Below are 10,889 nucleotides of genomic sequence, written 5' to 3' on the forward strand. Positions count from 1 at the left end.
GTTACATTGTACTAGTTTATACATTTCCATTTTTTCAATATCGTTAGCCTCATAGGATAAATGCCTAAGTCATTTTTTGGCGAAATTGAGATTTCTGCATACAGGTGATCTCCTGGGGCTGCTGCATCGTTCTGGATCATCGCCTATGTCCTCAGCCAATCACAAAGCTCACAATCTTCAAAAATGATGATCTGCCTAAGTCACTTGTGTGATTTGAGCATTTTTACGTTGCCGCCTAACTCACTTTGTGTGACTTGGGCATTTTTACATTGCATACACAGCAAACAACAGTTACTCTAATAGACCCCCAGGTGTTTAGTATGGAGTTAACATTACTCTAACAGACCCCCAGGTGTTTAGTATGGAGTTAACATTACTCTAATAGACCCCCAGGTGTTTAGTATGGAGTTAACATTATTCTAATAGACCCCCAGGTGTTCTGTATGGAGTTAACATTACTCTAATAGACCCCAGGTGTTTAGTATGGAGTTAACATCACTCTAATAGACCCCCAGGTGTTTAGTATGTAGTTAACATTACTCTAACAGACCCCCAGGTGTTTAGTATGGAGTTAACATTACTCTAACAGACCCCCAGGTGTTTAGTATGGAGTTAACATCACTCTAATAGACCCCCAGGTGTTTAGTATGGAGTTAACATTACTCTAATAGACCCCCAGGTGTTTAGTATGGAGTTAACATTACTCTAATAGACCCCCAGGTGTTTAGTATGGAGTTAACATCACTCTAATAGACCCCCAGGTGTTTAGTATGGAGTTAACATCACTCTAATAGACCCCCAGGTGTTTAGTATGGAGTTAACATCACTCTAATAGACCCCCAGGTGTTCTGTATGGAGTTAACATTACTCTAACAGACCCCCAGGTGTTTAGTAATAGTATGGAGTTAACATTACTCTAACAGACCCCCAGGTGTTTAGTATGGAGTTAACATTACTCTAATAGACCCCCAGGTGTTCTGTATGGAGTTAACATTACTCTAACAGACCCCCAGGTGTTTAGTATGGAGTTAACATCACTCTAATAGACCCCCAGGTGTTTAGTATGGAGTTAACATCACTCTAATAGACCCCCAGGTGTTCTGTATGGAGTTAACATTACTCTAACAGACCCCCAGGTGTTTAGTATGGAGTTAACATTACTCTAACAGACCCCCAGGTGTTTAGTATGGAGTTAACATCACTCTAATAGACCCCCAGGTGTTCTGTATGGAGTTAACATTACTCTAACAGACCCCAAGGTGTTTAGTATGGAGTTAACATTACTCTAATAGACCCCCAGGTGTTTAGTATGGAGTTAACATCACTCTAATAGACCCCCAGGTGTTCTGTATGGAGTTAACATTACTCTAACAGACCCCCAGGTGTTTAGTATGGAGTTAACATTACTCTAATAGACCCCCAGGTGTTTAGTATGGAGTTAACATCACTCTAATAGACCCCCAGGTGTTCTGTATGGAGTTAACATTACTCTAATAGACCCCCAGGTGTTCTGTATGGAGTTAACATTACTCTAACAGACCCCCAGGTGTTTAGTATGGAGTTAACATCACTCTAATATACCCCCAGGTGTTCTGTATGGAGTTAACATTACTCTAACAGACCCCCAGGTGTTTAGTATGGAGTTAACATCACTCTAATAGACCCCCAGGTGTTCTGTATGGAGTTAACATTACTCTAACAGACCCCCAGGTGTTTAGTATGGAGTTAACATTACTCTAATAGACCCCCAGGTGTTTAGTATGGAGTTAACATTACTCTAATAGACCCCCAGGTGTTTAGTATGGAGTTAACATCACTCTAATAGACCCCCAGGTGTTCTGTATGGAGTTAACATTACTCTAACAGACCCCCAGGTGTTTAGTATGGAGTTAACATTACTCTAATAGACCCCCAGGTGTTTAGTATGGAGTTAACATCACTCTAATAGACCCCCAGGTGTTCTGTATGGAGTTAACATTACTCTAACAGACCCCCAGGTGTTTAGTATGGAGTTAACATTACTCTAATAGACCCCCAGGTGTTTAGTATGGAGTTAACATCACTCTAATAGACCCCCAGGTGTTTAGTATGGAGTTAACATCACTCTAATAGACCCCCAGGTGTTTAGTATGGAGTTAACATCACTCTAATAGACCCCCAGGTGTTTAGTATGGAGTTAACATCACTCTAATAGACCCCCAGGTGTTTAGTATGGAGTTAACATCACTCTAATAGACCCCCAGGTGTTTAGTATGGAGTTAACATCACTCTAATAGACCCCCAGGTGTTTAGTATGGAGTTAACATCACTCTAATAGACCCCCAGGTGTTTAGTATGGAGTTAACATTACTCTAATAGACCCCCAGGTGTTTAGTATTGAGTTAACATTACTCTAATAGACCCCCAGGTGTTTAGTATGGTAACATCACTCTAATAGACCCCCAGGTGTTTAGTATGGAGTTAACATCACTCTAATAGACCCCCAGGTGTTTAGTATGGAGTTAACATCACTCTAATAGACCCCCAGGTGTTTAGTATGGAGTTAACATTACTCTAATAGACCCCCAGGTGTTTAGTATGGAGTTAACATCACTCTAATAGACCCCCAGGTGTTTAGTAGACATGTATTAAAAAATGCCTAAGTCACAGATTATTTTCTTGAAAATGGCCTAAGTCACTTTTTTTTGTTATGGAATGACTCTCATGTTTATCTTTTTGTAAAAAACATTTTGTTAACCCCTCAGGAAACCATTGTAAAAATCTGCATTAAAAACTCTTACATACTTGCGAGAAAATGTGTTTTTCCTTATTATCCGAAAATCATAAAAAATGACTTATGCATTTATCCTATGAGGCTAACGATATGTATTAGTTTTACATTGTGATTCAAGTAAATTACCAATATGATAGACCTTATGCTTAGTGTGTAAAATCTTTCAGGCAAGTGGATGGACAATAAAATAGCCCATGTAGCCCAAGTACGTTACGTAAAGAGCCTATCTTGTGTTTCTGTAGCTTGGGGGAACTTGATGTACAAGTACAACGCCTGGGCATGATGCCAGCATTCTGCAGGAATTTACAACCAAATTAATCCAACCCTTGATGCAGCGATGCTGATGCAGAGTGTAAAGCACAGATGCACTGGGGACATATTTAGTCTTTGGCATGACTTGGCCAGGGATTGAACAGCAACCTATCAGTCACAGGGCAAACACTAACCACACAAGGCTGGTTGGACAGTGGAGGAGATATAAAGTAGGGACTCTGGGAGTTCATAATCCCATAGCATCACAGACACATTTTGAATTTCAAGTATGTATTCTATAAAATTTTGTGTTTTTGTTAACTTTATTCATCCAAAGTAGTTTGCTGTAGTGCTGCACAATGAATAAATAAATGAAAAAGAAAAAAAAATCAAGATGTAGACTCAGACACCCATGCAATCTCATTTTGTGAAGAATGGTGCAGCACTCGTTGGCTGTCGAATTAATTTGAGCAACGCTTGTTTTTTTTTAATAAATGAAAAAATGAGAATTGCATGATATCGTGATCTCAATTCTTGTGGAGGAATTGAAAATCGAGATTCACATTTGAGCAAGAATCGTGCAGCACTAGTTTGCTGAGCACAAATGCTTTTACAGCCAGTTTCCAGTGCTGCTTTACACCCAGTAAATTACAAACGCCTGAGAGCTACCCAGTACCACCTTTCATATACAACTGGCCACTTGACAGGTCCGCTGGAGGAATTATGGATAAAACGCAACAATTGATTTCACTTTCCTGTGCAGATCTTTCCAGTTAGTCCCGAGTGCAGTCAGTGCACATTCTCTGGATAAATGGTATCACCATTCACCATACTGTTTTTTGGGTTCCGATATTACATCTTTTGGTGTCGTTCAAATCAATAACAAGCCTTACTGGTAGTAGGTTATACCAAATGAATACTATGCAGACAAATATATATTTAACCAGGACAGCAAAGAAGTGAAAATCTGAAAACAATTTATTTTACATCACAAAAATGTTACAAAAATGGACAGGTAAATGAAGCGGAATACAGTGATGAAAATGTTTCAAAACAAGACAAAAGCAATAAAATCTAACGCAGGTTATTTACACTTAGTCTTTTCCAAATCTTTCAGCTCGCTTCATTTTCTTTGCCTGTGGGGGAGGGGAGAAGGGGGAATGGGGGAGACAAAAACAACAATATGCCGTCATGAGGTCCAGACATCAAAGATAGTTACACTTAATTTTATACTCTACCGTGAGGGTGTCACTTGCCAAAAAGACCTGATCTACAAGGAGTGCAGTGCACACATGGTCTTCAACCAGCCAAAATGTCCATGCCCAACCCCCTTCCTTGGCTAGAGATTATGCTTCCTCTGCTTATTCAGATCTCGCGCATGTAAGTTACTCTGAATAAGAGCGTCTGCTAAATGCGTAAATTGTAAACGTATTGCGATGTAAGGCGTTGTTAGCTTGTAGATCAGTTCTTGTTGGCAAGGGACACCATAGTACTATGGAGTACAAATTTGACTTCACTTTGACCTAATCTATTGAAAGGTATGAAAAGGAAGAGAAAGCTACCTCAGTATCTCCTGCGACAACTGCAGCCGCACCTGTCGCGATTCCAAACCTCTCCTTCCTTTTCTTCAGCTTCTCATCCTCTTCAACCTGGAAATCACAGAAGTAGCAATCATGAAAATGGCTGACCATTTTAACACCTTCTATGGCCAATCATTGGTACCAACTGACTTGTTTAATCCAGTTCATCCTTGTCAAGGTAAACACTGCAGGCCCGGACACTTAGACTTGCAATCCCGACAGCCTTTGCCACGTGTCTCTCTCCCTCTTCCCCCCCCCCCCCCCCACCCTCTTTTCCGCTACAACCTAAAACAGCAGAAAAGCTATACAAAAAATGATATGCACTAATGAGCGGCGACGTCGTAGTTTCTCTAAAGCTCCGTTTCGCATGACTACAGAGATCCATATAGGTGTAAGCCCAGGCCTAAACCTCCCGTGGTTATGCATTTAGTTACCTTTTGTGCAGTCGAAGAAACGTTCACACCAAATCTTTCTGCCCTCTTCTTCAGCTGATCTATGTTCACCTTCAAGACAAAGGGAGAACACATCATTAGACACTGTTGTTTCTTCATTAGGTACCGTTTGACTTAAAGGTATATTCAGTGATTTCACTTAATTCAAATATCACTTATTTTTTTGTTTTGTTGTGATAATCCTCCCTACTATAGAGTGTGCTGGCCATATAAGGAGTTCCTCCCTGTCCCCAGTTAACCCCTGGGGGTCAAAAAACCTTAGGTTTCGTTTTTTACTCTCTATCCTGATTGGACGAAAGCCTGGGTCCCACAGCCAAAAACGAAACCTAAGGTTTTTTGAGCAAAATCACTGAATATACCTTTAAGAAACATACAGCAGCTACATTTTAAGAACAAATCTAAAAAAGACTTACACCAGCTTTACTGTTTACAAGGACACCTGTGAGGGAGAGAAAGAAGATTTATTGATCAAGTGATTGATTGAGTACTTTATTAGAAATTGTGTTAACAGTACAGGTGGTACACGTCAAAGGTTATACTATAAGGATAATAACAAAAAGCTGTTTGATTCACAAACCTGGAGAAGGATCTTTAGCATCGGCAGGTAACCCAAACCTAAACACACGAGAGTGCATTAATTTCAGCAAGCGATATAAATGTAGCTTAATTAAAATGTAGAGCGGGATCATATCTCAACATTTTCAACATGCAAACAGCACAACGAACTGACCTTGCAGCACGAACAGCCTTCTTGCTTTCAGCTGTTGCAGGCATGTTGAAACGCTCAGCTCTTTTCAGCATTTTCTGAAGATAGAAGTTAAATTTGACATTGGGTAGGAGCACATACATGCATTGAAATTGTAAGTGCAAATTGCAATTGCTGATCTTTTTGACACTTTGATATCATGTATCAAAGTGGTACCAATCTGGTTAAATGACCAGAATAAACGTGACTGGATTCAACCAACCGATAGAGGCTATGAGCATAAATACAACAAATGTGTGCTGCTGAAAGCCCAAAACTAAACAAACATTTGGCAGAGCCCTCCTGAAAGGTTGATCGTTAAGTCACTTGACCAGTTTGTGGAAGGCAGCTAATGGGGATCATAATAAAGCATAAAGAGCACAGACCAACTTTCGACTAGATTTTTGAAAGATGCAGCATTTGCTGGTCATGATACATTATCCCATTTAGACCTGACCGATTCTAAGTCTTCTAAATCATGACAGTTTTCTGAAAAACCAATGTTTCTACATCAGTGGTTCTTAACCCATTCTGAACGGGAACCCGTTTTGGTGTTAGCATCATGTCGTGCTTTACCTATTGGTCTGCTATTTTTTGAAGAATCGAAGAACGACTGACATTTTTTGAATCTGATCTCAGGTCAGAATGGGTTCATCAGACCAGTGTGTGTCCAGTGGAAACCTCGTATGAATCTGATCTCAGGTCAGAATGGGTTAAACTATTTCATGTCAAGGAGCCCCAGAATTTGTATTTGGCCACCGACCCCCCCAGAAGCAAAGATTTGAGTTAAAAACGTTAGCTGTGAAAGAATATATTCACAGATTTGTGCCACATTTTCACAAATAAATAAAAAATAGCAGATCTACAGACCTCGGTGCTGCGGTATGAGCTTGTAGATCTGCTATTTTTCAATAGTTAGGGTTATTGTCCAAAACTCCCCTTCTGGCAAGTCTTATTGCAACTAAGAAAAGACCTACACCTACAGTATAGGTATATATTCCAAAATTATTCTGTTATGTTCTTCTCTGTTCTAGAGAAACTCTGACAGTCAATGTGTTAATATATTTTAGAAATAAATGTAATTAATACCTCACTGGAAGATTCTGGAGCAGATATTTTCACCACTTTCTTATCCTCAGGCCTGAGGGAAACAAAATAAAAAGAAAAGAGAAAGAATACATAAAGATGGGTTGTTAAATTGATGCATAGGAAACCCAGTATAATAATAATATATATAGGTACTAGGTAGCAAATTCATTTTGTATGCTACTAAAGACAATAATGTTTTTGCAAACTAGTTCTAATCTACAGTGTCGCAGTCCCACCCACTTTCAGAACGACGAGGGCCCAGGAAATAATTCCCAATTAATTTCCCCCATAGACATTTCAAAAATTATTTATTTAAAGACGTTTATGCCGCGGACAAAGCCAACTCTTGTTGTGACAAAACATGACAATAAACACAATGTTTTGGGCAGATAAAATAATTAGTAAGAAGAAAAACAAAACAAAGTGTTGTACCCTGCCTTTATTCTTCTTACTAATTCTTTGATCTGCCCAAAACATTGTGTTTATTGTCATGATTTGTCACAACGAGTTGGCTTTGTCCACGGGTGGTTGCGGATTTATAAATTGGAATAATGAATTATGCGGTCGGATAACGGGCAGATTATAAATATGCACACGCGGATTCGGGTGACAAAATGGGCAGATTAAGAAATGACTGAATTTGTTTCCAGATTTTAAAAGAGTCAAGTATAATCGGGTTGGCTATGTAGGATGGTAATTTACGTTTAGCTGAGTTATTAGTAGAGCAGGCAAAGAGTTAGCCCCCACTGAAGCTCTCTTGATCTGAAGCCAAGCTGGTCCGAGTACATGACCTCCTGGCAGACAATCGCGCCAATAGGATAACTTAAGGACAATTCTAATTGTGGTAGACCGAAGCCCCCTTCTGATGTCAAGGCAACTACTAACGCCCACTTTTCATGCTGCCTATGGGCCCAACTCCAGACTCATATGCGGGGAGGAATCTTCAGTGAATCCCCGCTATGAGGCTGGCCTAAAGCCAGGCTAGTGTATAGGCATCCTTTGGCCTTTTTATTGATCAACAAGGAGTACATTGCAGAAGGAGAGGCCTCTCCTTCTGCAATGTACTCCTTGTTGATTTGCACATGCGCACTTCTGTTCACTTCCTTGTTTGCAGTTCTAAAAGAATGGGTCGTATCTCCTAATCTAGGGAACTCTCCATGGTTTTGATGGGCGATGTTCCGTCTTCATTTCTGACTTCAGCATGCCTCTCGTTTGGAATATTAACGCTTCTAGAGAGACTTTAGCTTGACCAGCGCGAGGTTAAGAATGGAAGATTATGCCTCCCGGTTTTGGGGGGGGGGGGAATGGAAGGCTTTCCAGAGTAAAAACTGCAATATCTGCTGGCACTCTAGCACCTATATTTTGAAATATGCTGGCGCATCTGTTGTGTTAGGCAATTGAAAATTAGCTTGACCTTCAAATTTGTAAATGCAACCTTGCCCTCAATACCTGCATACCTGACTAACTACCTCAAAAACATGAGCAACACCCACAGCCACAATACTAGAGGGAGCGAGAACAACAATCTGGTACCACCCATTTTCAAAACAAATATATGGGTAAATTCTCCTTCTACAGCACCGCCACCCAAGTGTGGAATGCCATGACCCCCCTCCCTCAAAAAATGCAAATTACTTTTAAAAACAGGCCTGAAAATCTACCTTCACCCAAGGGAGAGGAAATTATATATAATATTATATATATTATTATCTTAACACATTCCATCCGTAGGACTTCTGGAAACGTCATAGGGAATCCAATCGATTGCATAGGACATGTGTACACGTCCTAGCGCATCATCAATGATATCAGGCGAGAGAATAATATACTTTTTTATTTTTGCGTAAAAGCAGCCAGAGATCCTATTTTGAAGGAATCCCGGGAATGATTGTGTAAAAATGGTCTACGATTACATCCCTGGTCAGAATTATAATACAAAATAAAAAATAAACTACTCACGTCTCACTATCATCAGATTGAGGAACCTCCTTGTTGTTTTTCAAGTCGGCAGCACCTTCAACTTTATCCAAGTCCTTAAGAAAAGATCACGCCATTAGTCACATTTTGACAAAGAGCACAATCTAACCAAGAGGAACAAATTCTGAAAAAGCATTAAGTCTCAGTGTCTAGAAATGTACCTCTGTGTCTTCCGCCAAAACATCATCTACATCCACGTCTTCCTCTGTTTGGGAATTAAAAAAATAAACAGAATGACAGAATGAGGTGAGGTAGATATTTTAGTCCAAATTAAGAAACAAAAGAGAAGAAATTAAAAGAGAACACCACAAATGTTAATAGTTTCTGCAAATCGCAGCATTTAGCCTCACCATGCTCTTCCAGATAAGCTTGAAGTCGGGCAATGAGTTCACCTTTGTTTCCCTTACTGTCCAGACCCCTGGCCTCACACTCCTGCCTCAGCTCAGCAAGCTATGGGGACAGAGACAAAGAGGAACAGAGAATGGTTAATAGCTAGCCGCAATTTGCAACACTACATTTTTTTTAACAATTGGTTGAATCTAGAGTTGCAACCCCCTCCATTGGCAGCCCATTGATCCAAATAGAAGAAATCTGATCTGCTTGAATTAAACAACGTTAAACTCAACATTGGCACTACAGCCGAAGGCAAGCTTGAATTATCCTCTTTCAAGCGTTTGTTTCATAAAAATCCACCGTAGACATGTTATAATTTATAAGCTACTTTGTCAAGAAATTCCGTGCATTTGAATATTGTGTTGGGAGACAGTTTGGAAGCACTCGTTTCCATTAACGCATCGTGCTTCTGCATTATGTGCAAAGTGCAAACTGGAAACAGGTACGCAGTACGCACGGCACGCAATGCAGTAACTCTAGATTCAACCATTTGTGTTTGTTTTAAAGTGTTGCAAATTGCGGCTAGTTAATAAGTAATCTGGTAGCTACAAGCTACTAAAACCATTCAACATTAAGTCATATTAGTTTATCTCAAGACACGTGAATACATACTACATAGTATCACACCACTAACCACACAATAAAATCCTCACCGGAAATGCATCCATTCAACCCTGAGAGCTAAGGACCTAGTTACGACCTTTAACGTTAAATTAACTCGTAAAAAAGCATCTGCCACAAACGAAAGAGAGTACGGAGGTAGTTTTCCGGATACATTGCATCTCACAACAATCCATCATCCACAGCCCTTTAGAATAAATATGCACGGCACACATACTGTATGTTAGCTAGCTACGTTAGCCGAACAAGCGCCATGAACACGCGCGTCCGTCTTTTTTATCAATAAAAACAGCATGTATCGAATTGATTACATTACGGTCCTCTACACGGTGACTAACACTAGGCACAAGTTATTTTTTTTCATCCTGGAACAAACCGACTATTATTGAAAAAACTAGACATATCTATTACAAACCTTAAGCTTCTGGAGCTCTATTACTTCAGCCATCTTTCTTTGTTGATGAAATGTCTTCCGCCAATCAAGATGGGCCTCTTCTACTTCTGATACCTTTCGCTACAATGCAATATTTCACACTGCCACCTACTGGAAAGACGGGCAATCCAAAACTACAGTGAACGTTATAATAATATATAAGTAATATATTTTCACTAAGCACAGCTTTGAGTAAACATTTTTTGTATTATCATTTCTAAAACACAAGGAAACTCATTATAGCTTTCACATAGGCTACAATAACAAAGTGTTTAAGATATTCACAAAATGAACTTGGCTCTCTTCTGCTCTGCCTATATAATTAAATTATATAGACGAGGTTGTCTGTACAAGACTGTCACCCAGGGACAAAGGTAGGCCTAATCTTTTAAGCTCGTGTGCCTGTTGAAATGCAATTATCTTTATTAATTGGATTGGATTTTTTTAAAACAAAACTTTAAACAATGATTGTATTGTCGAGAAATAGAAGATACATGTATTTAATTTGTCCGACAAATTCAGCACTTCAAAAATAAATGATGGGTAAGTTATGAAAATGTGGGCGAATGAACGT

General features: G+C 39.6%; 1 protein-coding gene across 1 annotated transcript; it reads right to left on the reverse strand.

Moving 5' to 3' along the window:
• Nucleotides 1-3,985: 3,985 nt before the first annotated feature.
• Nucleotides 3,986-10,341, reverse strand: sarnp (SAP domain containing ribonucleoprotein). Its single transcript, XM_083770098.1, has 11 exons — nt 10,298-10,341; nt 9,219-9,318; nt 9,030-9,073; nt 8,851-8,924; nt 6,892-6,943; nt 5,788-5,861; nt 5,635-5,672; nt 5,471-5,496; nt 5,040-5,108; nt 4,588-4,674; nt 3,986-4,161 (listed from the first exon to the last, which is right to left on the reverse strand). Exons 1-11 carry the CDS (start codon nt 10,328-10,330, stop codon nt 4,120-4,122), a joined length of 639 nt encoding a protein of 212 aa, XP_083626224.1. The 5' UTR covers nt 10,331-10,341; the 3' UTR covers nt 3,986-4,119.
• Nucleotides 10,342-10,889: the final 548 nt, after the last annotated feature.

Source organism: Protomyctophum parallelum (assembly GCF_964188405.1).
Source record: "Protomyctophum parallelum genome assembly, chromosome: 7".
Classification (NCBI taxonomy): domain Eukaryota; kingdom Metazoa; phylum Chordata; class Actinopteri; order Myctophiformes; family Myctophidae; genus Protomyctophum; species Protomyctophum parallelum.